The sequence below is a fragment of the Epinephelus lanceolatus genome, chromosome 7 (assembly GCF_041903045.1).
Source record: "Epinephelus lanceolatus isolate andai-2023 chromosome 7, ASM4190304v1, whole genome shotgun sequence".
Taxonomy (NCBI): Eukaryota; Metazoa; Chordata; class Actinopteri; order Perciformes; family Serranidae; genus Epinephelus; species Epinephelus lanceolatus.
This window is the reverse complement of record NC_135740.1, coordinates 37,047,305-37,075,265: the sequence shown is the minus strand read 5'-3', so window position 1 is coordinate 37,075,265 and position 27,961 is coordinate 37,047,305. Positions and strand designations below refer to the sequence as shown.

Genomic DNA, 27,961 nt, shown 5'->3' with positions numbered 1-27,961 from the left:
GTCTAAACATGGGACAGTCAGACGGTCTAGAATCACTGCTCAGTCTCTATTCCTATGGTGCGTTCTGTTTTAATTCTGCTTTTTTCACACACCTGCCTCTTCAGCTGCATACCCCCCATTACATATGCGCTTTCCTGCCTTCCATTGAGACCACCCTCTGCTCCATCCACACCCCCTCTACTCCTCTCCTCCTCCTCCTCCTCCTCCTCCTCCTCCTCCTCCACCAGGGACCAAGGAGGTTTTCAGCACTTGCCACGGCAGCTCGCGATGGACAGCACCACAAAGACTCAGTGATCCCTCACATCGCCCAGACGCTTGACAGAAACCACAGCTGACAGGCAATCTCAGCAGTCAGTAGGGGCATCTAGAGAAAGTGGAAGAGTGAGACAGAGAGAGAGAAAGAAAGAAAAGAAAGCGCAACTGCTTGGTGGACTACCCCTTAAAAATAACTAAGGTTTTGAATCTGCCCAAACAGGTATTTTCTTTTACATATCTCTTGTTGCTCTAAAAAGAGAATCTGCACAATGGAAGAAGACATGGATGAGGGACAGACCCAGAAAGGTAAGAAAGTGTTTCTTTGCATGTTTGGGGGAGATTTCCTTAAGTAAACCTGACATGGGTGTTTTGTCAGCGTGCCAGCGGTGCCTCTGCAGAGACAATTGCACAAATGTTAGCCTTTCCCTTCATGAATAGGAGAGCAGCTGTTTGCGGTAATTCCTTTGTCCATTGAGTGTCAGCACTCCACTGAAGAGTGCACGTCTATATGTGCTGTTTGGGTAGTCAGAGGGGTGTGAACCGCCTCGGCGAGGGATGGACCCTCTTTGTTTGCTTGATAAGGCTTTCATGCCTGTCGTGATGGCTGAGAGGGGAAACACGGAGAGTGAAGAAACAAACCCAAGCTTCTACATTCATTAATCCGTCAGCTTTGAGGTTGTCTTTTGTGTCCAAATACCCAGACGTTGTATGTTGCAGCAGTGTTTTGCGACATTCAGTGTGGATTTGATGCAGGAGCAGGGGTTTTCTTTCCTTCGTTTAAGAGGGGCAGTGTTTGCTTTGTGCAAAGTGGAATTGCTATTTATACTTCACACACACCCCCTCCACCACCACCACCTTTTCTCTGCATGAATGATTCAGTGTATAGTTGGAAGCCACAAAGGCAAGACAGAGAGGGGATATTTTTGTTTACAAGTGGACTGCAACATTTTGAATAAAGATGTTGCTTCTAAAGCTACCTTAAAGTGAAACATGGGCAGACAGGATGCTGTTGTCATGCACTGTGGAACACACCTTTGTCTCTGCCTCCCTTGTCTCACCCCCTCTCAGATTTACTTCATGTGACAGGCATGGCTTCATATGTTTGTGTTTCTCTTCCCCCTCCCGCCTCTCCTCCCCGCAACCTAGTGCTCCTCACAGGCACACACATGAGCTGAAACAGTTGCCATGGTAGTGGCCAAGTGTAGTCATTATCTATTCTCTCTTCACCCACTCCTGCTGATGACATTTCAGTAACACAGGAATAGTTCACTGTGTCTGAGAGTGTGGGAGGAAGAGACACAGAAAGAGGTACAGAGGAAGAGTGACAGAAATTGAGTGGAAGAAGATCAAGTCAAGGGAAGAGAGACTGTGAAAGTGCAAGAAAGAGAAAGTGAGAGGTTTTGAAGACTATAACAAGCATCTACAACAGAGAGAGAATAATGCCTGACTACATGTAATGCACATCCAGTAGCTATGGAGAGACTCTGTTTGGCTCCCTGTTGATTAAAGGGCTTGGCAAGACTGCTGCAAGATCATTAATGAGGGCGCTGTTTCCATGACAATTTGTAATGTTTGGCATATGCACCACCAACCTTACAGATTTTGATCTGATACTTGTTGGTCGCCATTACTAGGTGTGTACTCGGGCATTGCTGTTCAGAAAGCAAAATCTGTCAGCCTTGGCCACTAACACAAATGCTCACCCAACTGAAAGATGCAGCCATGCAAGCTGTGCATGCATTTCTCTATGCCATGTCCATTCATTTGGGCCAGGTTTGTAAAGAGTTAGTGCACACTCATATACTGCAAGTCCTGTTAGCCTACATTTGGCTCCGAATATTCAATATATTCTAAAATGTTCAAATGGAGGGCTATAGATTTATTTTTGTTTTTAAGTGCAGTCAGAGTTGATCAGCATGAGCCATTTCACAGATGCAGAAGAAAAACGTCAAATTTTGTATTTATTTATTTTGGACAGGTGACGTAATTGTTTTTCGGTCACTTGATAAACTTTCATGGTTAGAGTGGGTTTGAGTTTAAACTCAAGCAGCAGGGAAAAGAGGTTCAGGCTAAAATGCTAGATACATTAAGAAAAAAAATCTGTACAGGATACAGGATAGGTCTCTGAATAGTGCTGCAAACATTCCCTCCATTCAAAGCATTTGTTGAAAAGTAAAAGACCAACCTGTTACCTCAAAAGCCAACATTTAATCTGGTCCAGCCACCTGACAAATGTATGCAGCCACATACAGCCCTATGGCCACCAGGTGACATGCCGCCATGAATCACTGCTCAGATGTCACTACAAACACAAGGAAAATTTTGATTTCTTTCTTTAAGCATTTGACTCGAAAGACTTGCTTCAACTTTTTTAGCATAACTTAGATGTGACCACAACAGACCAGAGGTGTGGACTCAAGTCACAGGAGTTGGACTCAAGTCACAAATTTAATCACTCAGACTCAACTTGACAAAATCAAAAAAGAACTGCGACTACACTCTGACTTTAACACCAATGACCCATGACTTCACTTGGACTTGAGTTTTTTTGACAACTTGATACTTTCCCCCAAAACCAAAGTTTTTAAAAAAAAAAAAAAAAAGAAAAAGAAAATGATAAGGGTATTCATTCCCAGCAAGTCGACTATTAATTCCTGAGATAAACTTATTTTGAACCAATCCAACAGCATCCAATCTACTTTCATGAGAGAACCATAAAGAACTAATATTAAGTTACTGAGCACCATTTGGAAAAAATGATACTAAAGATAATTTCGTTCACATACAAAAAACTAAGCAGTGGACACCAAAAAAACAAACTGCAGTATACAACACATGCCGGTCTAAATAAAAGACAAAGACGCAACAACTTCAAACTTCATTGGACATTTGAAGTTGAACAAAGAACGGTAAATCAGGCCTAATACTGACATAGTTATCGAGCTAATGCTGAGCTAAAAGGGAACCCTAATTTCTGTAAATTTAATCCTGGTATTACATTATGACTTGTTTTAGACTTGAAACTCAAAGTTTAGGACTTGGGATTTGACAAAGGACAAGCCTGTCTTGACTTGGGATTTGAGTGCAAAGACCTAAGACTTACTTGTGACTTGCAAAACAGTGACTTGGTCCCACCTATGTAACAGACTGCAGGTTAGCCACAACGATTTTAAGCACTTGTAGATTAACGTAGTGTAGATAGAGTTTGCTAACAAACATCTTGAGAGTGCAATTGCACCAATTCAAAGTTGTGTTTAAGCCCTCTAAAAGCTGAGGCCTTACTACAAGTACAGTAGATGACAAGGTGAGATACAGATTCCACTTTCTAACTAGTTATGCTTCATAGGTTAATCCACAGTTCCCTAAATAACAGTTATTTAACTCCACTTTACAGTCTAATGTGTAGGATTTGGTGGCATCTAGTGGTAAGATTTCAGACTGCAACCAACTGAAACTTATCCTGTGTGACAAGGAGGAGACCTACAGTGGGGCGAAAACGCAAATGGTCCTACTCTGTGGTAAAGGAACAGCTCTGTATGAACATATGAACAGCTAGTTCTGAGGTAATGAAAAGACAACAATTCTTAGTTACAGGTGCTTATTCACTTATGAAAAACAGAGTTATAGATATTATGCACCCCCCTAAATCCTACACACTGGACCTAAACAGGAGTACTAACACAAAAAAAAAGTACTTTGGTACAAGTAGTTGCCAAATCGATCTCACAAGATTTTACTGGCTTTGAAAGGTTGTGTATACTTTCCCTGTGGCTGAAAAATGAGTGCTATCAGGAGATTTAAAGACAGCTCCCCATTTATTACAAGGCTATAAAACAATCACAGAACAACATTACAGGAGATTTATTGGCTGCTAAAGCGTGGTAGAATTTAAGATAGATATGTTAGAACAAGGTAGCAGGGCTCACTGGTCACCTAACCATGTGGGACTTGACAACTGTCAGCTCCTTTTCTGGTTACAGAAGACAACAGATGATTGAAATGATTGCTCTGATGAAGCGTGATGAACAATAAAGCCGCCCTGTCAGGTTTTGTTCCTTGTCACTTTGATTCCATGCCTATCATTCTGTGAATATCTGTAACTGTTTGTGAGAGTCACTGCTCATTTTCAGCAGAGGTGTAAGCTGCAATCAGAATCTGAGGCTCTACATTCACACATTATAACACACAGGATAATAAATAGGTGAAGAAAGAAAGAATGAAACAAATAATATACTGTCATGGCATGAAAAAGTCAGACTGGCTTGTGTTGCTGTGATGCTGGCCCAGAGCAAGCTAGAGTCCATCAATTAGGAGGCTGGGCAGAAACACTGAACATTGAAGAAACAAACATTGCCCACAGCAAAAGGTCTCTAAAACACAAGCACTACAACAATATTTCTGTTCAGCCATGACAATTTTAAAAGCTTATGAATGTCACGCAAGATTGTTTACCCATGAGAGGACACTCTGCATTGACATTTATAGGGGCTTTTATTGCCAACCGTATACTGTGTTAACTATCTATTAAAAATTGATGTCACTCTTAAAAGACAATTGAACATTTTAATGATAAAAATCCAACTGAATAAACTGCAAATAGTTACTTCCACCATGGAAAAGGTGTAGGTGTCAATGAGTGCGCTCGCAGCACGCTAATGCCCTTCTGTCTTCCTCTTCTAAGGCTGCAAATCTCAGATTATGAGTCAGATGCACCAGGTGGGCCCTGCTCACTTTCAGCTGCTAGCCAAATGTAGCAGTGCACACCATGTGCCACAGGGGCCCATCAGCAATGGGGAGCAAACCAACGCCCTACAGTTGAAAATGTGAACACAGACCTGAAACGACTGAAGTTTTGCAGAGAAGTTGTGCAAATGAGCGTGGATAATTCTTTTTAAGAATTAACCAAAAAATATTCTGGGGACAGTTCACACTGGTGTTGTTAATTGTCGCTGGGTGGAAAAACTGAGAAAGCCACACCTGTTAGCATTTCCTGAGCCAAGAATCTACTCTGTGAGACACCACTTGTCCTTCTGTTTGATCAGGATACTAACTTGGCAAGATGGAACATGATGAGAATCTCATTGATATTTTTTGTACTGTCAATCTACATAAAACTCAGCAGAATTTGTCAGATAACATGACATGAAGACAGCAGATACAAAACACAACAATAAGGCTGAAGTTTTGCTGTATAATTTCATGGTTTGCTGAGTTACATGCACTTAAAATTAAAAGCTCCCATGATAAATATCAAGTTTGTACTGAAGTTAAGGCCTGGTGTATTCACAAGTAGGGTCAGACACTAAGAACTGGCCCCAAAATTTCAATTACAAAAGAATGATTAAGCAATACCTGCGTATCGTTTCCCAAACAACTACATAATACCGCTCTTCATGACTACATGACGCGGCACAAAGTGATATATTTTGGTTTGGTTTTGTTAGAGAGTTAAGAGTTGCAAACACATAAAGCCGTGCGCCAGGGACCGCGGGTTTTCTTTCTGCTCTGATCACCAACACCTGTTTGCTGTCAGTGCAGGCACATCTCTCTCTCCCTCAACCACACACTCGCAACACACACATGCACTGAGCTATACACTCATAACACCAGTTTTTATTCTCAACCCATTAAGATTTTTAAAGCACTGGCCCAATCGGGCAACTGGCTGATTGTACTTACTGACCCAACATGTTGGATTTATTTAAAACAGCAACCACATTTAACAGTGTTAAATTGGTGTCCAAGTTCCATAACCTGTATGAAGTGAAATGTGAATATAAATTGTGTCAGTTTTTATGAACAAGTTTTGATGGGTGATATTTGGTGAAATAATTATGTGACCTGTTTTGAACCCGCCCCTCAAAGAATCAGAATTGATAATCATTAAGAGCTAGAATTGATAAGCAAAGTCGTTAATATCCAAATGATACCCAACCCTATTCACAAGAGACTGCTTTACATAAATATGGATAGATCATGGATATATGAAGAGAACTGGATACAGCCAAAAAAGATTGACTTCCAAGGTATAAAATTACCTAGATCGTCTCTATCATTGGGCTCATAGTGCAGGTACACTACAGACTTGGCGGCTGAGAGGTTAACCTCTGATTTAACCCTCCACTGACTTGAGGGGGATAAAATTAGTTAACTGTGTGGCTTGTCTAGACTTTTGAAATGTTAGAAGATCCATTGGATCAAATCCTGATTGTAAAATGAGTCATTTCACGGTGATTGTGTCTGACTTACAGATGTCTCTTTTTAATGTAAGTCTATGGAGAAAAGGCTTTTTGGGAATGATGGCATCACATGATGGACCTGGAAGTTGTAGATACAGTTTGGCTACTATTGGCTTCAAAGTCTGGTACACTTCCATGGGACCTGAGTTTGGTCAGTATACATGACCACAATTATTTACTCATCACCATAGTGTGTTTACATGGCATACAATTGTTTGTTTGTTTTACGATATGATTTATTTGTAATACATTCATGACTATATTCCTTCATTGCTAAGCAGTTGCTCTCCTGTCATCCAGTGGGGTTATTCATCTCGCCTTACAGCTTCTATACCACTCTGACATAATAACTTCACCTCAGAGCACAGCATCAGCGCTCAGTGAGTTTGGGCTATGCTGCAGTACATAAAGTTTCTCCTCCTCTGTCTCTCCCTCCCTCTCTCGCTCATTGTTCTGTATCTTAACCTGCCCCGACCCAGAAGAAGTCATGGGAGTTCCATCAATTGTTCTGAAATTTGTTGAAGCTATTACTGGAGAACTTTTGAGGGTTTTCTCATTGTTCAGGCAGGAATGACTCACAAGTGTAGATTTTGAGATACAGGGTAGCAGGTGTTCAAAACATAATTTTGACACCACTCCTAATGTGCCTCACTTGGTTTTTGCAATGATAGTATCTTAAAATCATAATATGAGTGCAGCTACAACACAATAGTGAGTTTATATTGTGTTATTTTAATTCTACAATATATATAGTTATTTATACTGTATGTTAAGTGTGTTTCATGCTGGTTAAGCCAATAAAAGGTTTTCGTTATTGTTTGGGCTTATTTCAAAGATACAATGACATTTAAAATATAATTAAAGTTAGTACACCTCGATCAAGCTGAAATATTTAGGTAATTCAAGGTAGAGTGCATTTGGAGACAAATATAAAATTAAATGCAACTGTACAGATTGATGTCACATTCATTTACACACTGCAGACAGGCTTTTATTATGTTCTATTGTTTGAAGGCCGTGACTTAAATCCCTGCACCCCTTGGTGCCTGCTGCCTATAATGTTGATGATCAAGACATTTAAGCTGATTTCACCCATCTGCACGCCTAAAACGTACAAATTGAAAGTAAAAGAACAACCCTTGTCTCTTCCCCTGAGTTTCTGACATTTGCTCCTCAGTTTCTGGACTGAACTCGGCACATACAAAAGACCTGTCCCTGCTCGGCAGTCACGCAGTTATGTTCAGCCTCTTCTATCTCTCAGCGAAAAAGAAAGAGAGGAAATCAGTGGTTGGGCTTTTGGACCTGGCCTGTAACGTCCCTTTTTTGCCCAGAGGGGTTATCTGCGTAATGTGTCTCAGTCACTATTGTCCCACTGAATTTGTTGACATACAGTAAGTGGGTCATGGCTCTGAAGTACCCGGTCTATTCTCAGATTTTGCGCTGCGGTTGACATGGCAACCATACTGGTTGATTAAACATGCGCAGAGGAGATGGGGGCGTGCGGGAGCTGAAAAAAAAAACCTGCTCGCTTCAGGGGAAGGGGGGCTGCGCATTAAATATAGGAAAGCAACGAGACATGTATTCACCCATTACTCTCAGACTGACACAGACACACCATCCCCCCTCTGAGATCTCTCTCTCCAGGACCGGGCTCACTGCCACCCCACCCCCATACAAAACTCCTCTGGTAACAAGGAACTAATAACTGCTAGTTGAATGCGCAAAACTGGAGTCTGATTAGATGTCTTGCGGTGTGAGCGAAGTCGACATGCGCCAGACATAGAATTAGATTTTCTTTCCCGTCACCCCCTTTATGCATTTTCCTTCATTTCCTCCTCTAACACAGCATCTTATTAATTTTCTCTATGGCTTTAACTGCATAAAAAGTGAGGCCTGTATTCTTTAAAAAGAAAAGATCAATGCACCAACAAAGACACAAAATCATTACAGACCGGTATCATTTATAAAACAGAAGTTATTTAGAATCAACCTAATATTACTTTGGTGTGGAAACAGCACTTTTGCGATTTAATTGTCTAGCAATATTTCAGTCAAACTAGCAAAGTAAAAAAATGTCTAAAGGATAAGACAGCCATAAATATATAGTGGGATGACAAGGGGACAGTTTGCAGCTTTGTTTAATACCAGTGCATCTTACTGTAACCTTAAAAGAGAGCTTTCTCATATAAAAAAACTGCAGCTGACTTCAACATGAACTCGAATCTGCCAGTTTGAAAACCCAGAGTTTGACAGTTTATTCCAGTGCAAACATATTTTCTCTGCGATCCTGGCAGGGCAGGCGTTTACAGCCCATGGTGTAAACATTGCCTGTCAGTTTCACTTTCTCTCTCTGTCTCTCTCATCTCGATCGTTGATGAGGGGTTGATTGAGGCTTCAACAAATTACTGATAGGCCAAAAAGTTTGGCGTCAATTTAAGTTTAAAGTTTAGAGGGTTATTTTCTGAAACAGACACACACAGACACACATATCTTAGCTGAACTCGCTTGATCATGCTGCTGCTACTAAGAGTATGGAATAATAGGCATGCGTATTGTACATGTTTGAAAAGCAACTCAGGAGAAAAGACAGAATGAGTCTCCACCACTGAACATGAATAATGGCTGAAGAGAGTGCAATTAGGCACTATAGAATTAAGCCTACATGCAGAGAAATTATGCTGTCAGCTTGATGGAAGGGTCAGTGAGTAAAATGAAAATGGAATATTGGAATTATTTGAGGTAAATCTGAGAGATCTTTTGTGGGTCTTGAACATTTTATAGATACACTATGCAGAATTTACCTTCAAAAATAGTGTATAGACTGATATAGAAGTAATCACTCTCAATCATGATTTATGACCCACTAGAAGTATGTGGCAGTGTATTTTTCTGCAGAGACTCTGCCCTGCGTCTTTATTTTCTAAGAATGTTCATGGGTGTGTATTCCACTGATTTGAGGGTCAGGTGGGGCTTGATAAAAAAACAAACAGCAGCAAACAGGTGCCAGACAGTGTGCAGCAGGCATCATCACAGACACAGCCTCGAGAAAAACGCAAATACTGTGAGATGAAGTGCAAAACTCAAGTGAATCTGGGGTTGGCTTTTACTTTCACTTTCACTTTCGCTGAAGTGTGTTCACAACAATCCCGCAAAGTATACCTTTAATTATGCTTGTGTCAAAGACATGTAAACAGATCCTGTAACAGATAACAGATGAAAATGTAAGGTAAAAAAGAAACCCATAAACAAGTTACTCAGTATATTGACTGCTTCAATCACTATGCACAAGACCTGCTGTGAGTTGGTAATTAAAAAAAAAAAAAATATATAATACAAATCTAAGCATGTGGCAACTGATGGACTTTAGTGTAAAGAGGATAAAAAGTATTGCAAAACATATTGCAATAGTATAATTATCAATATGAATGAATGTCATCAAGTCATTAAAAAGGGCAGCATAGCCCTCATTAATTAACCCCAACTGTGTCCCGGATGTCAGAGTCACGTTTCTTTGCAGGACGTCATTTCGCTCTAAGTGTTATTTAAGGATATAACCTCATCCCTCATGGGAATGTTGACTGGGTCAGTAAGAGTGTCTGAGTGTTTGTGTGTGTGTGTCCCTTTTGCCTGTCGGATATGACACTGACAGATGGAGGAGAAGTAGGAGGTGGGAGGGGCCTTGGGAGGGGGTCATCCTTTCTCTTTGTATTAGGAAGATGCCTTCTGTTGATTGGACCTCAGTGTTTGGGGTCATGTAGGCTTCACTTTTTTTTTTTTTTTGGAAACGGGGGCTTTTTTGTGTGGAGGATAAAATATCTAAAACCCAGCCGTCTCCTGAAATCCCGTCTCTTTGTTCAGAATTCATGAGACTAATCCTCGTGTTGCCAGATTTCCAATTTTGGCAAGTGTTGTTTATTTGATTAACACTCAGAGGAAAGAATGTCCTTAGTTGTTCCATCTCTTTTTGAGACACAAAGGGAGCTAAAAGCAATTAAATCTGAGTGTAACTTCAAAATAATTGTCTATTTTTAAGAGTCATCAACCTTCACTTCTGTCAGGAGAGCCTCCAGACTATAATAATGTAAATATGCATTTTGCCTGTTCTGCTATGAAAGCAATACCTTGCCAAAATACTGTAATAGCTCCATATTGTCCTGTTTGACCAATACCAAGTCAACAGCACACATAAGATTCTTCATTCGCCATTTAAATAAGCTTAGCCAAAGTCAATTAGTCCAGACTTGACATGCTGTTGGTCCGCACTTCAAAAGACAAGCGCTACGACACCTGTGAGCACGATCAATTCAAATACTTGCGGCTTCTCATCAAGCAGGGGATCTTTTATTTTCATCGCAGGTAATGGGCTAAGCAGAAAGCATGAATAATGAATGTGAGAGGCTTGTGCTCTGCTGCACTGTGCCGCTTCTAAATTATGGATCAAGCAGCCAGTAGCTCTCAGAGTCAGTTCGCACCACCACTTGCCATTTTTCACCAGCTCTATGTGCAGTCAGTAAAGATCAATGAAGAGTTACAGAGAGGAAATGAGGGGATGTGCTGGTATGAGAGGAGGGTTTTTTTGCCTAATGCAGTGTAGCAGCCAGTCAAACACTGTGTCATAGAAACAGCCATAAAGCAATCATAGCGTGGTCCAGTCATAGCTTCAAACACTTTTTTGGAAAACATGCGAGAATGCAAAACTAAAAGCAGTCTTAACTGAATGTTACATTAACACCCACTCTAGTCTCCATATGTTTTCCTTTTAGATCATGAAGCAATATAAACTATTCACTTTTAATTTTAAACTGCATTTGCCATGGTCATTTTAATTTACCCTTTCCTAATACACCTGTCTTTACTGGATCCGAGGAGTTTCTGTCCACAAAATTAAAAGCAGTCAATCAATACAACATCACTCTTGTTACATCCACTCACTAATGCTCCCATCCTACTCTGCAACTCCATCTTCAACAGTTTCCATGGAAACAACACTTCCTTTCAGTCAAGTCGAAAGACGACTTATTTTGTTGTAGCTCGCAGTCTATTAGAATGCCAACCAGCCACCAGGTCTGTTAATTGTGTCTGTAATAAGCAGTAATGACACCGGACTATTGATGTGAGTGCCGCTGTTGTAAATCGGGGAAAAGTTAAATGTATTTAAAATTAAGAGCAGCGAGACGCCAGCTACGGTTTGTTTAATCCGTCTGCAGATATGTAAATAATGCAGAAGTAATAAACCTTGATTGAGGCCATGACATAAATCATTTATATTACTGCTCATCTCCCTTCGTGTAGAGCACAGGCCCCAAACAGCTACAGTACAGCGCCAAATTTAACCAGCATGTCTCAAAGGTGGGTGAAAGTAAACATGAGTGTTCTCTAAAAATGTCTGCTCACCATGCAAGGCTGTAGTAACTGCTTCTACTCCAGCTGATTTCTGTAAGACTTTTTTTAAATAGTGTAAATAGGTTCATTTTGTCTACTCAAATTAGATTCAGTGTAAAAAGGTTTCTTTTTTCAGACAATGAGTTTTTAAGGAGATGTAGTTTACCTTGATATATTTCGACTGTCACTGCAGTCTTCTTCAGAAGCGTCATCTGACGTGCGTCATGACGTGTCTTTATTAGCTGGTAGTATCCCGGAGGATACTACCAGCTAATAAAGAACACCGGGCGGCGGGGGGCGTAACCAGCCTGGCAATCCGATTTGCCAGGCTGGTCACACCTCCGGGATACTACCAGCTAATAAAGACACGTCATGACACACGTCAGATGACGCTTCTGAAGAAGACTGCAGTGACAGTCGAAACATGTCAAGGTAAACTACATCTCCTTAAAAACTCATTGTCTGAAAAAAGAAACCTTTCTACACTTTTTTTAAATCTTGAGCTTGAACTTTTATCTTACTTCAGCGAAAAAATAAAGAAATACAGAAAGTAATTGGATAGTATTACAGTAAATAGTGCTGTTTTAGAGAGTTTGAAGTTGGTGGTGGTTTTGCTCACATGTAACATACTTGTATGATATGACACATATGACATCAAAAATAACACTGCAAATCTACAGTGTTTAATCATCCTAATAGTGCACTTGTCTGTTTTGCTCAGTGTTTATATGACTAGACAGTTTGATCTTTTACACTCACTTAAACAGGCACACTGACCCAGAGCATGGAGGGTAAATGGGACTGCTCACTCTCATCTTGCATCAATAAATCCTGTCACTGTCTGCTCCCTGAAACGATAAGGTAACTCGAGATAAAGAGTCTGAGGGGAGGGGTGGTGACAGAATCACTTTCACTCCTAGACACACTGAAGAAATGGCTATTGGTACTGTAGCATGTATTTATGGCTACAGTCATTTAATGCAACATGTTTACTTTCTTATTTCCATGCATAAGTGGCCAAATATAGTTGATCTGATACCTTTTAATGCAGGCATACTTTTAACTGTAGCTTCAACGGACCAGAATGCAATGCATAAGAGTGCATTTTGAATAAAGACAATAATAGACACTCATCACCCACTGCTGCATGACACTTGCACACAATTTACATAAATCAACCTGTGATTAAAATCAACAAATTCACACTGTTTATGGGAGCTGTCCAAGGCAAGCTGAGGGCACTTTAGGACATCAAACTTAATGACAAAATAAATATGCCACGAATTATCTGAAACTAATAATCTTAACGGGGGAATCAGGGTCAAAAATAGCACCCACCACACACCAAATGCAGGTAAATTGTTGGCAGTAGAAGGTAAAATCCAAACAGCAACCTCCAGAACTGAAAATGAAGCCAATGCAGAAGTGCCAAAAGCTGCAGTTTCTTGAGTGTCCACTTGGGGCTGGCTCCAGAAGCAAGTCAAACCCCACAGACTCCCACTTTAAAATGCCCAACTTTACAGCAGAAATAAACATGTTTACAGCCTGGTACAAAAACGGATTTGGTCTCTTTAGCTAATATCGACATTTGTGACAACTGTATGGGGAGTGAATGTTTATATAACTCATCCATTTACATTTCATTGCGGGTTAAAGTTACACATATTTAAAGGGCGTCGCCACCTGAGTGTCAGGCTGTCTGCCAGGATTCACCACACTCTAAGTCAGATCCACCCCTCACTCCTCCACAGCTACGACCTCTCATCCAAACATGGTCACTTCTGGCTTCAAATGCCCAACTTGAGGCTTCGATAAGGGAGTCCACAAACCAATGAGTGACGCTATGCTAGCTACATCCATTATTTTATACAAACTATTGTGAAATCGCCAGCCAATCCACAACTTTGGCAGAGAGGAAAAACGCCCTACAGAAGGTTAGCGTAGCAGTGGACAAAGCTACATATTTGAAAGTCACTCACAACTGCTACTGGGTTTGACTGACAGTCGAAGTTCACCAAATTCTAACCAGTAACCATCAATAAAAGTCGCACTGTTCCTGTATCATCTTCATGAGTTTTCTCACATGTCAATCCTGTGTGAAGAAAGAGCTCAGTGCATAGCAAGTGCGTGGTCAAGCGAGATGATCAAGTGACAGTGGATGAGCTGATAGCTCCCCTGTGCTTCCGACCACAGATGACAATTTAAAAGCAGCAGCGTGTAATATATCTTGCCATGCTAAATATTCTCTGTATGACCTGAAATGTGCTGATAGTATATTTTTGCACATGGCCAGGCGCATGCATGTACAGAACCCTTCCATGCCTAGTGTAATTCAAACACTGGAATTTATCATGCATGTAATATTCAATATGTACATACTGCATGTCAAACACTGAATGACATCATTCTTCAAGTTAAACGATGTTTGAATGATTAAATGTTATGAGTGCAAATACTGAAAAATGAAATTCCAGAGTGGCACACGAAGAAAAAAATCCTTGCCTGCCATGTTAGCAGGTAGGGAATAAAGTTAATTTGGATTCCTATTTTCCGTTTTAACCACCAAAACTACACTATCAACTGGACTCTAACTGTAGATTCAAAGTTGTTTCACCACTCATCCAAGAGGCGGGACCAGTTTTACTGGCAGACAGGCAGCCCCAGCCATTTAAACCTACCGCAGGTTGACAGAGTCACATGAATTGAGGTGTGAATTGGTGTGAAAGTGCCTGGGAGTGGATGTCAGATGGCACTGTCAGTACCTGATAGTCTAAAAGGCACCAAAGGTGAGGCGTCTCCTGAATTTCATGTCCCTTGCCAGCTAATGTCCCTTCCCCCTGAGCTGGGAGAGAAGGTGTGATGGAGAAATACCAAGGCAGTGATGACACCGGATTGTTGTAAACAGCTAACAGGTGCTGTCACAGCAACCCTGCCCTGTTCCTCTAGATGAAAACCTACAGAAAACCCGCCTCACCAGACAAGTACCTCCTGTTTAACAATGCACTCTGTCATAAATTGGGCATGTTCCCATCTAAGTGAACATGCACAAACAGAGACTAGAAACAGGGAATCGAAGCACAAATAATCTAAATCGTGATTATTTCAGCTGAGGTCTTTATATGTATGTAGCTGACCTGGGTGGATTTTAATTGCAAAAAGCTGCAGATGCTATTGGGAAACACCACATATATTCTCAGCAAACCTTTCCTGGACAAAAGAGGTTCAAAATAAAGGAGAATAGACTTTCTACAGTCTAACACTGGATTACATCAGCATGGATGCAGAAAATCTAGGCAAGCCTGGGCGAGGGTCGGAGCTGCACCAAGCGTCTGAGTGCTCGGCACAGCCCAGCAGGCGGACCAGCTACTTGGTATTCCGCTCAGGTTTCGATCAGAGTCAGGAGCAGAGAGTTGGGGAGGAGGACAAGGAGGAAGAGGAGGAGGGATATTTGCTCAGGCTCCTGCTTCGTAACACAGGTGAAGACAGCGAGATAACCACAAAAGAGACACTGCTAAAAACATCCTTGATGAACGATCCTGGAATCTCTTCATCATCTCTACAACTGAGAATGAAAACTGACTGAGCTGTCATGGAGTCTCTTTTCTGAGGCGAGTGCGGCCGTGTGAATGCAGATGAATTGAATCACGGGCCACGATAGTGATGTAACTGATCAAGAGGAATTTTCCTTTTCCATGAACACAGAATTACATTTGTGCATTTCACACGTGTGTATTGATTTGGACTTCAGACAGTTATGCATATTTACAGAGCTGCTCTCCATTGTGGTACAGCTTTAAATGAAGAGTTACAAATCGATTCAGAGGGGGCTGGGCTCTGTGGATACTGTGTCAGTGTGGTTAATATACTGCAATGCACTGCAAGACCCTATGAAGTCTGGTTTTGTTCTGTGCTTCCACAGGAAATAAACTCCACTTCTGCTATTGTTACTCTGAGAAATGGCAGACTCAGTACCTAAAAACACACTAATACACAAGCACAGAGGGGAGAGCCTCATAAATCTAAGCAATTCATACAGACACACTCGCATGCACAAGTATTTACAGACTCAGCTTCTCTGTGAGCAATCTGTGCGACAGGAGATTGAAGTTGGAGCCGAGCAGCGATTACTCACCTTAAGGGCCCCAGGGGACAGGAAGCCGGGCAAAGAAGAATGGGGTTAAAGGTCAGGATCACTATGTAAAGCTCAGGCTGAGTTTTTAGTGCTGAATGAAATGTCAGCATCCTCTGTAGGGCTGGGTAACTGACAGAACGAATATGCTGCACAAAACAAGAATACGGGGAAAATGTGAGGCCAGATCGCTGCATAGATAAAGTGAAAGTGGCTGTTAAATATCGCCATTTTGTGGCTTTAAATGCTAGAGTCTGCAGTCCAGCTGTGTCACGTTATTGTATTTTGTTCATGCACGCATGCAGGGCTGCCCCCCAACTGTGGTTTGAATGTTTGAGGTTTCCAAAACTTAAAAAGCAGGACAGTGTGTTCGCCCATCTGCAAAGTTAAGCTGAATTATTCAAAATTTAACAAAAGAGTAAGAACCCTGTCTTACTTTGTGTCACAGTGCACCTTGCAGAAATTTCCACCCATCCTGGATTTTCTGTGACAAGTCCTTTTCTGTCTTTGTTGACTAATAGTTGATTACTTTTAATCTCTTTGTGTCTTTAGGATGCCTTGAATGCTGCATCAAATGCCTGGGTGGGATCCCATACCCATCTCTTATAGCCACCATCTTGCTGTACGCGGGCGTGGCTCTGTTCTGCGGCTGCGGACATGAGGCCCTGTCCGGCACCGTCACCATCCTCCAGAACTACTTTGAGGTGGTGCGGAGCCCTGTGGATGCACTGGACGTCTTCACCATGTGAGTGATTAAAGGGTTACTTAATGTTAAAGGAACATTACTGACCCTAAAGAATTGGCAATGTGCATAGCCACAAGGGAAAAATTAATATGTGCTCTTTTACGCATCCTGCATTTTTCACACTGCATTTAATTAATCAGATTTTTTGCTTTAGAACAATACAGCATCTATATTATCTACAGTACAGGCCAAAAGTTTGGACACACCTTCTCATTCAATGTGTTTTCTTTATTTTCATGACTATTTACATTGTAGATTCTCACTGAAGGCATCAAAACTATGAATGAACACATGTGGAGTTATGTACTTAACAAAAAAAGGTGAAATAACTGAAAACATGTTTTATATTCTAGTTTCTTCAAAATAGCCACCCTTTGCTCTGATTACTGCTTTGCACACTCTTGGCATTCTCTCCATGAGCTTCAAGAGGTAGTCACCTGAAATGGTTTTCCAACAGTCTTGAAGGAGTTCCCAGAGGTGTTTAGCACTTGTTGGCCCCTTTGCCTTCACTCTGCGGTCGAGCTCACCCCAAACCATCTCGATTGGGTTCAGGTCCGGTGACTGTGGAGGCCAGGTCATCTGCCGCAGCACTCCATCACTCTCCTTCTTGGTCAAATAGCCCTTACACAGCCTGGAGGTGTGTTTGGGGTCATTGTCCTGTTGAAAAATAAATGATCGTCCAACTAAACGCAAACCGGATGGGATGGCATGTCGCTGCAGGATGCTGTGGTAGCCATGCTGGTTCAGTGTGCCTTCAATTTTGAATAAATCCCCAACAGTGTCACCAGCAAAACACCCCCACACCATCACACCTCCTCCTCCATGCTTCACAGTGGGAACCAGGCATGTGGAATCCATCCGTTCACCTTTTCTGCGTCTCACAAAGACACGGCGGTTGGAACCAAAGATCTCAAATTTGGACTCATCAGACCAAAGCACAGATTTCCACTGGTCTAATGTCCATTCCTTGTGTTTCTTGGCCCAAACAAATCTCTTCTGCTTGTTGCCTCTCCTTAGCAGTGGTTTCCTAGCAGCTATTTGACCATGAAGGCCTGATTCGCACAGTCTCCTCTTAACAGTTGTTCTAGAGATGGGTCTGCCTCTAGAACTCTGTGTGGCATTCATCTGGTCTCTGATCTGAGCTGCTGTTAACTTGCGATTTCTGAGGCTGGTGACTCGGATGAACTTATCCTCAGAAGCAGAGGTGACTCTTGGTCTTCCTTTCCTGGGTCGGTCCTCATGTGTGCCAGTTTCGTTGTAGCGCTTGATGGTTTTTGCGACTCCACTTGGGGACACATTTAAAATTTTTGCAATTTTCCGGACTGACTGACCTTCATTTCTTAAAGGAATGATGGCCACTCGTTTTTCTTTAGTTAGCTGATTGGTTCTTGCCATAATATGAATTTTAACAGTTGTCCAATAGGGCTGTCGGCTGTGTATTAACCTGACTTCTGCACAACACAACTGATGGTCCCAACCCCATTGATAAAGCAAGAAATTCCACTAATTAACCCTGATAAGGCACACCTGTGAAGTGGAAACCATTTCAGGTGACTACCTCTTGAAGCTCATGGAGAGAATGCCAAGAGTGTGCAAAGCAGTAATCAGAGCAAAGGGTGGCTATTTTGAAGAAACTAGAATATAAAACATGTTTTCAGTTATTTCACCTTTTTTTGTTAAGTACATAACTCCACATGTGTTCATTCATAGTTTTGATGCCTTCAGTGAGAATCTACAATGTAAATAGTCATGAAAATAAAGAAAACGCATTGAATGAGAAGGTGTGTCCAAACTTTTGGCCTGTACTGTATGTCACTAAAGCAAAAGGAGAGAATAAATCTCACTGTCTTGTGTCAATTTCACCTAAAGACTTGTTATTTTAGAGAACAAAGTGTAACATTGTGTTGTCATGGATGTTTTCAGTGGTTCTCTATTCGTTCTCCAGGATTGACATTATCAAGTATGTGATCTACGGCATCGCTTCAGCCTTCTTCGTCTATGGCATCCTGCTGATGGTGGAGGGCTTCTTCACCAGTGGAGCCATTAAAGACCTGTATGGAGACTTCAAGATCACCACCTGTGGACGCTGCGTCAGCGCTTGGGTAGGACTCACATTCTAGTGCATATAAAAAGTCAAATTTAGCTTATATTTTAGTTGCTCCACTTCAAGGAATCACTTGGTAATCAAACAGTGTAAATATCAGGGAGTATCCTCGAAGGCTGAGTCAGCTTCTATGAGTCTTTTTTCAATCATATTGGCAATCACTGCTTATGCTATGCATCCAGCTCTTGGTGTTAACAAATAACTTTATCCCAACATGGTCAGATGTTTTCAACAGAAAGTACAGCAACATGCATCAGATTTTTTATACCCGCTACAGTCATCTTTAATGGGTTACGTCAAATGTTAATTCAATATCATGGATTATTACTTCAGCTAATTACAAGTCATTTTTGTAAGTTGAACATGTAGGAATTGAGAAAGCATGACAAATCAGTAGAAGTGTACAAAGACTCAATTATCTGTCTCTTTAGCTCTATTTGGACAGGATTAGTTTAACGTGGAGACGTGGAGTAAAGTAATTATTACCAGGGATTTTAGTCCCGTCCGAACGTGCCATGTCTGTAATCATTACAGATGTCAGTAAAAATTACAGCGACTTTTACCTTCTGTTAAACGGTCCGGAGAAAACACCTTGGGTAATATTAATCCTGTGCGAATGCGATCCTCTGTAAAAATGTATGTAAATATTTCGTCACGTCCTGTTTACAACCATTTTTCCGCGTTTACAACTAGTTTTCCGCGTTTTTTTTTCAATGATGGAGGCGCTTGAAGAAGCATTCAGTGTTGTCGGCAGTCGTGATAGTGGACATTCTTCTAATGATCGCATAGCCCTATGTGGGAGACCAATCAAAAAGGTTGAGAAGAAAGCACTTTTCAGAGCCACGAGACTTGTGGTTTTGTTAGGTAGGCCTAATATAAATCCATATTGCTAACCGTTGTGTACACACAATCCTGATCATGGTCAATATTTCATATTGGGCGAATCATTAATTATTATCCTTCAGCTGATGCTTACAGGAAGCAACGTAGCACGCACATGCCGACAGGGAGGTGACGCCAGGACGCAAACCGAGTTACCACTCCTGTCTCTGGTAGAATTACAGAGATTTCTTGTCCCGTGCGAATCGGACATTTATATTACAGACATCCTGTGGTAAAATGACATTAGTCCACATCCCTATGTAAAACTAATCCCGTCTGAATAGTACTTTTGTCTGTTCTATCAGCAAAATTATCTGTCTACATCTTCAGATAGAAGACAAGAAGTGGGCATGGTCTTTACCAAGTCCTGTTAAATTGGGCAAATGCTGTATTTTCTAACATAACTTTCATGGGTAATGCATTTATTGTGCCTTCAAAGCATCAAAATTAGTTAATACTGGCATATAATTATTTATAAAACATATGTCCACATCCTCATACTGTAGCCTACTTCTACTTGATGCTGCGTTTGCATTCATTTATATTCTGACTGAGTTATGGAGAAAAATGAACAGAGACTACAGATAAAAATTACAGGTTTTACGCTTCATTTTTAAGTATAGGCTGCAGGGCTTTGAAAGAAATCCAACTGCCACACCAAGGTTTTGTTTTCAGCCATTCCTGAGTTTCCCTGAGTGATAGCCGAGAACTATGAGGTGCGCCATGGGTCAACACAGGTGCGGCGTCCAGTAGGGTTCGAGAAAACTTACAGACAATATCACAAGTTTGGGCGGGCAGGTCATAAAGTGACAAAGCAGCGTTCCAAGTTATTGGTAATTTACAGGAACACTGCAGCATAGTGCACCTGCCACCTTTTTTTCCCCCCCCAAATGATAATGAGCAACTTCAGGTATAATTAATATCTGTTTCCACCACATTATCTGTGCTTTCTCAAATAATGTATTCAGTCACTTCCCTTAAAATCTGGCAGCGACACATACAGTAATGCCTCTGTGCACTAATAGATTTCTCAATTTCCATGCAGCTGTGTAGATTCTCTCAAGAAATAAATTCCTAATAGCGTAAGTGTCACATCTGAAGTGCTCTAAAATACATTAAAAACATTTATCAAAATTATTTTATCACAGCCTTCTGCCGTAACAATAAAAAATTAGGAACACTCTCACACGAAGCATATCAGAGGGCCTGCAGCAATCCTAACAAGATTATCTCTGGGATATAATTGTTTAGCAAATCTGAAGCTCCACAGGGAGGCAAAGGAAATGAGCTGTGTTGTGGTATTTGTGGTCACTGGGGTCATTAAGTTTGTATGTAATAACCTTGTGCCCATGGAAATCTCCAAACCAAAATAAGAGTGGTTGCTAGAAATGATTAAGCGGTGGCTTGGGAGCACCTTAAGGGTCGCGCAGTCACACTAGACAATTTGTATCCCTCAAGACCCAGATGTCCTTCCATAATGCCCTCTAACATAACCCAAAATCATTCTAGTAGTGTTTCAGGATGCAGAAAACATCACTGACATAATTTAACTTGAAAATAGAGAAAGTCAGTCTTACATAAATCACATTACAACTGCTAATGGACACAGTACCTAAATGTGATCTGTGTTCCTCTGTTGCAGTTCATCATGCTGACATACATCTTCATGCTGGCTTGGCTCGGAGTGACTGCTTTCACCTCCCTCCCCGTCTTTATTTATTTCAACATCTGGAATATTTGCCAAAATGCTACCATACTGGAGGGGGCCACACTCTGCCTGGACCCACGCCAGTATGGTAAGAATTAATATTCTGTGTCCTCGCTGCCAAACACTTCTCTCTTCTATGCTGTACTGTCTCAGTTGCTTCTGTTCTCTTGGCTTCATGGTAAGGTTGCTCTTTCCTGACTCATCAAGCAAACTATAAAGTTTATTGAACAAGCATAGTAGTATAAAAAAATTGTTTCTTTATATTCTGTGAGCATAAGGCTGCTATTAAAGTTATGGATATGTGATGGTGAGTAGAATTATACTTTGGAAAATAACAGAACACATTTACTACACAGGAATCTAAATATCTGGGATAACTGTCACACCTAATTTATTTTATTAAATATTTCTGCATATAAGGGAATTAATCATATTAAATAAGCCACTTCTGAGATAAAATACGTGACCCAGTTTGCAGGTGATGTTATCTTCTTTTCTTTTCTTTTTTTTTTTTTTTTTTTTTTTTTTAACATATACAATATATTAGACCCACTTCTACTCCTCAAATTACTGTCCTGAAAAACTTTAATGATCAGTAATAACGTTATGTTAAGCTGGGATAAAGGTCCATCATATAAGTAGCTTATATGACTGCCTCATTATTTTTAATTAGTGCCACATCTTTCACTCCATTAGCCACCAGCGGCCACGAATACCGCCTCTGTGTCAACAATCATTTCAGCTGCCACCATCATATTAGAGGCCTACGCTTTGCTCGTGTGTGACGTTGTGTGTATCAAGTCTTAAGTCTTAAATTGTACATATGAATACTTTTTTGCACTCTGTCGTTGTGTGTTTTTTGTCTACATTTTGTAGCACACAAGTTTCCAGAACATGCTTTATTCATTTTTTACTTGTATTACTTGTATTTCAGGTATTGTGCCAATTGCTGAGGCCAAAACAGTGTGTGCTGGATCAGAGAAATTCTACAAGATGTGTGAATCCAACGAGGTAAGGTGAAAGCAATATCCAAGTATCAAGCTATGTTACTAATTACTATGAATTACACATAATTTTGCTCATAAATTCACGATAAATATGTTTTAATCATATACAAATGAGATACATGATTATGAAAAGTTTGCCAGTTTGAATGCCAACAAAGGAACAGTTGGAAGTGTCACTGAAAAGATCTCAGGCCGCTCACTACGAGCCAAAATATAAACCAAACACATACATCACTTAAACCACAAAACTACTGCCTAGCTTCCCTTGAGCAGGGCACACTTCTCAGCTGCTATGGTTGAGCTGCTCAGATGCAGATAGTAACAAACATTAGATGACCAGAGGGCTGTAAATAAGGTTTCCCTGACAGCCTATAGTGTGAATGAACATACTGTGGTTACTCACAGTAACACATGCATTACTCATGTAAATAAAAGTCTGAGTAACACCATAGACTGTATGTAAAGATGGAGGACAAGACAGCTTCTCAAAAGTGAAGCCAAAACATCTTTATCGCCCCCTGATGGCTGGCTGCAGTATAAGTTAAATGAAAGTTTCCCAAAGATGGCTTTTGCCATTTTTGGTCGTTCTTATAATGCTGATGTTTAAGTGTTCATTTTGCTGATAAGTTTGGCTTTAATTTGTTACCTAATGCTATAAAAAAAAGTGGTGTGATGTCATGATTGATAACTGTGAATGTCAATCAGTGTGCTTGCAATCAATGGCGCTGCTCATGAATGGGTCTGACGGGTGTATACATGGGCGGGAACTCAATAACAGATCTCCACGCACTGTTAGCCACTGCACAGACTGTGGCATCAAATGATGTCACCAGCACAAGATGGCAGCACCCATATCCAGGATATTTTGGCTTCATTTTTGTACAGTGGGAGGAAGAGGAAATGTGTTTTCATCATATACAGTCACTTAGTAACACCATGTCAACAGAATCTACACTGACTGTAAAAACCAACAATATTGCTCAGACTCTAAAGCCACCTGACACCACAACACTCTACATCTGACTGAAACATTTCACAAATACAAAATGATAAAGTAGTTCATCATCATGTGGGTTTATGGATGTAAAAAAGTGCATTTTCAAGCAGGATGTTGATTGGCGGAGACGTCCACCACACCTTGAAGAGTAAAATGTGATGTGATATGTTTTTATTACAGCTGGATATGACGTTCCACCTGTTCATCTGTGCCCTCGCTGGAGCAGGAGCTGCTGTTATTGCCATGGTGAGACACAAATAAAACTTCTCTCTTAAGGGATGGAAAATAAATAAATAACTCTAAACATGACTTAAAATCTTTCAAATGGACCACAATACAGAAAAAAACATTTGTGTGTTTTTAAATGCAGATGCGTAAGATGGGACTTAGTCTGGAAGGTTTTTTTTTTTTTCTTTTTAATTAATGCAGCATCTTACATTCTTCATGAAGGGACAAATTTTGCTTTGGCGTCGGCAAATAATTTCTGCAATGGTAGGAGATCATCAGTTTTTAAGTTAAACATAATAGTGGGAGACACTGTGGAAACAGCTGTGCTTTGTTGGGGCTGGTTTCTAGCTATCCTGTGTTGAGTGTTTGCCTGTGAGAGGATGGCTATAGATGGGAGAGAAGGCATTTTGGCGCAGTGAAAAAGACAGGGTTTGTCTCCCTCCCTCTTTCGGAGGCGCCAGGCATGTCATGCTGTTGTCATGGAAACAGGGAGAAGAAAGGCTCTGAGATTGTTGCAAACATCACTCAGTAATTTGTGAGGAGCCATTTTCTGAGAAACACTGTTTGCTATTGCTAGTGTTTGCTATTCAGGGATGATGCTGCAAATTGTGGATGGGCTCTTTCCCCCCCTACACTCTGATGGCGGCGAAAAATCATCACAGCAGATACAACTGATGTATCCCCCATAATGAGCTGCCCTCAAAACAGCTTCAAAGCCAAAAACAATTAGTGCAATAAAAAAAAATCATCAAAATTAGTCACTTAATGAGTCTTTCTACATATCAGAAACAACGAGCAGAGCAGCTATGAAACTGTCATTCCTTGTGGAAAGACAAGCTCAGTCATTAAAGCACAATACATTCATTATAGTCTCAGCTGCCATGGTAACGCAGGTCCAAGAAAACATTTATCATTATGCTGCCACCTGCTGGATTAATGGAAATGTCATCCTTAATGTAAAGGGCCAGTCTCCCCAAATAAGCTTTACAAGTCTATTCATTGCATTAGGAGTCAGGAGTGTCAAACTGATTTGAGTTCATGAGCCACAAACAGCCCAAATTTATCTCAAGTGGGCCAGACCAGTATAAATTCTTCAGGGATTTTTGCATTTAATCAATAGGACAGTTGTTTTAGCACGAAAGGAGGAAAAAGAGGGGGGACAATGTGCAGCACAGGGCTGCAGGCCAGAATCGAACCCGCAGCTGCCGCAGCAATGACGAAGCCCCAATGTTCAATATCTTTAAATATGGCCACAGTAAGTATTCACTGTATGCTGGTCAGGGTGGAAAAGCCTCTGAAGCAGTATTTCACGTGAAGAAGTTACTCACTATTTAACTTGCTCCTAACACCTGACACCTGGCACCTTATAACCTTCACCAGTGCATCAACAGTAGGTGTGCAGAGTCTTCAGCAGGCCGACTTGTAGGGCTGCACGATAAGGAGAAAAAAATATCATATTGCAATTATTTTTGAGAGACGATTTTGATACAGGTCCCGATTTTAGTTGGAATGGTAGTTTTTGCAATGTGATTATCTGATGGGGTCTGTACCAAACTAGCACGCTCCTTACGTCTGGATAATTTTCCACATCTCACTTTCCACTTTTCCACGCTCCTTACATCTTTATAATTTTCCACATCTCACAGATCCACTACTTGATGGTGCTTTCTGCCAACTGGGCCTACGTGAAAGACGCCTGCCGGATGCAGAAGTACGAGGACATCAAGTCAAAGGAGGAGCAGGAACTTCACGACATCCACTCCACTCGCTCCAAGGAGCGTCTCAACGCCTACACATAAAGACCAGCGTGAGGCCTGGCCCTGCCACTCCGGCCTCTCTCCCTCTCTCTCTCTTCTGTCTTTCTATCTGTCTCTCTACCATCCCCTCCCGAGGGGGGGCGGATGGCGCCTAGGGCCCTCGCCACTGCTGATGTCACTGGTGCGTCATATGACAATGTGGTCTGGGGAGGGGGGACGTCACACAAACCTCCTCAGTCACAAACAGCATTTCAGATGAAAAAAAAAGCCCCTTTACCTCTCTCATGGATGGTGTTATGATTCTCATTATGGCAGTTATATTATTCTTGATACAAGTCGTTTAGTGCTGACAGTAGTTCTAGTGTAGTCGGTAGAATCAGAAGTAGCAGTAGTATTTCAGTTTTGTTTTTTTTTCTTTGAATAATTTGCGTATAGTTGTTTTATTTTTCTTATTTTTTTATTTGATGCGACGTGTCATTTTGCTCTCGTGCATAATTTATTTTTGCTGATTTCTGAGGGGGTCAACAGGGGCTTAAAAAGGGTTTTCAAGCACATTTCTCATGTCGTGTGTCTGGAGATTTCATGTTCAAAAACTATGTACTGTATGTGAACAGGTGGTTAGTTTTGAAAATATTTTAAATCTCACACAATGCAACCATGACGCATTAGAAGCCTTTGTCATACCAGTATTCCCAGGGATTAAAACCGCTTTCACATGAAAGTAATTCAATCTGTTTTTCTATTTGAAGTTATACGAAGCAAGACGACACACTAATAAATACCAAATCATTAGAGTTAATCAAATATTTGCTAGATGTGCCAAGCCTGTTAAACAGGAAACAATGACTTTGATGGATATCAAAGATGAGTCAATTAAAGATAAATCGTGGGTTATTTTATGATCATCTTGCCAATTACATGTATTTTAGGACTGTGAATGATTCCATTGTTTTTGAATCATGAGCCACAAAAAGCACATGCAAACATGCTTTCATAACCCCTTTTTTAATTTCTTAAAAGTGAAACTTTATAAATACTAAACTCCTGTTTTTTGCAGAACTCTGCACTGTATATACTGATATATCAAAGCATACCTATATGTTAAGCACTGACATTTAAGGACAGTTCATGTGAGAATAAGAAGAGGTCACCATGGGTCGATCCACTCTGCATCTTATCTGTCCTGACCGAAAAGAAACCCTGACAGTTGTTGGTGTAATGGCACTCCTTGGTGAATTATCAGATGTGAGAAAAGTGTGTGTCACAGTAATTTTGTTCATGACAGTAACTGTATTGCTTACACATCCTGATGCCATACCACATTAAAAGGTGGCCTGTCAGCTCATTGCCTGGCAAAATTTGTTTTTTGTCAGTGTTCCTAAAAGCTAGTTTCATGCACTTATTTGACCATTTCTGTGCTCTCTCTAGATGTAAGCGCATTGGTGTTCAACTCAAAGTTGGATAACTGTACTGTTAGTAAAGACTGTGAATTTAGATGTTTTTCGTGGCATGGACATGCATTAATATAGTCTTATTGACTCAAAAGTTACTTTATTTCACTTCTTTATTTTTACACTGTTGACTGTCTTGCTGGATCAACCCTCTGTTTATATGTGCAGTAACTAAACCTCCCACGCTTACCGCGTTATGCTACTGATATTAGAGACTGTAGTCTTTGAGTTGTGTCTATTTAGTTTGTGATGAGCTCTCAACCATGTCTTAAAACTAATACTTGTACCAACATTGCTTACTCTGTAATGATCTGAAAAGATGCTTTCAGCTTTCTCCTCGTACTAGTCTTTTGTACTTTCACTACGAATGCTTAGTAGCAGGCTTTAAATTGAATATGTTTTGTACATTCATGTGCCAACAGCTTGAAGTGGCTTATTTGACCTGTATGATCAAATTTGCTTGCATTAATAAAATTCACTTGTGTACTTGTTAATAAATACTTTGTGTGTCTTGTGTCCATTTTGTTCTGATGTTCAGATTAAAATCATTTTGTTGTCATGCTGGTAGTAATACAGGATCTGTAATAGCCACCACATGGGGTAATATAATCACTGTGTATGTTTACATGCACACTAATATTTCCATCATATTTCAATTATGACAATATTGCAAATTCAGTACAGGTCATGTAAACAGTGTAGGCATTATTACGAATGAAGCATTTTCTGATGAAGACGTGGGTTATGTTGATATTATTCAGGTTTTATTAGCATACTTTGGGTATGTATACAGCACGTACACAGGCATCTTGTCTGTTTATAGTGTGTTGTCATGGATACACTGTGCCTAAAACAACTCACCAACAGTTTGTAAGGCTGGGGTGGAGATGCATGCCCAAAAGAAAAGCTTTTTGGATATGCGCAAATATTGTAACACCGACATTTTCAAGAAGGTGGTTGAAGCCATTAAAGATGGAGGCTGCATTTGCACGATTGAACAAGTCCGCCACGGGTAGGAAACTTTGAAAAAATCCCAGCGCAAGCAACAGCCGTTTTACTTTTACATATTTCACCATT

General features: G+C 40.7%; 1 protein-coding gene across 1 annotated transcript; it reads left to right on the top strand.

The window, feature by feature from the left end:
• On the top strand, window positions 1-27,384 carry gpm6aa (glycoprotein M6Aa). The gene is made up of 7 exons (XM_033632510.2): window positions 1-561; window positions 16,558-16,750; window positions 18,696-18,852; window positions 21,379-21,532; window positions 22,379-22,455; window positions 23,629-23,694; window positions 25,323-27,384. Exons 1-7 carry the CDS (start codon window positions 525-527, stop codon window positions 25,473-25,475), a joined length of 837 nt encoding a protein of 278 aa, XP_033488401.2. The 5' UTR covers window positions 1-524; the 3' UTR covers window positions 25,476-27,384.
• Window positions 27,385-27,961: the final 577 nt, after the last annotated feature.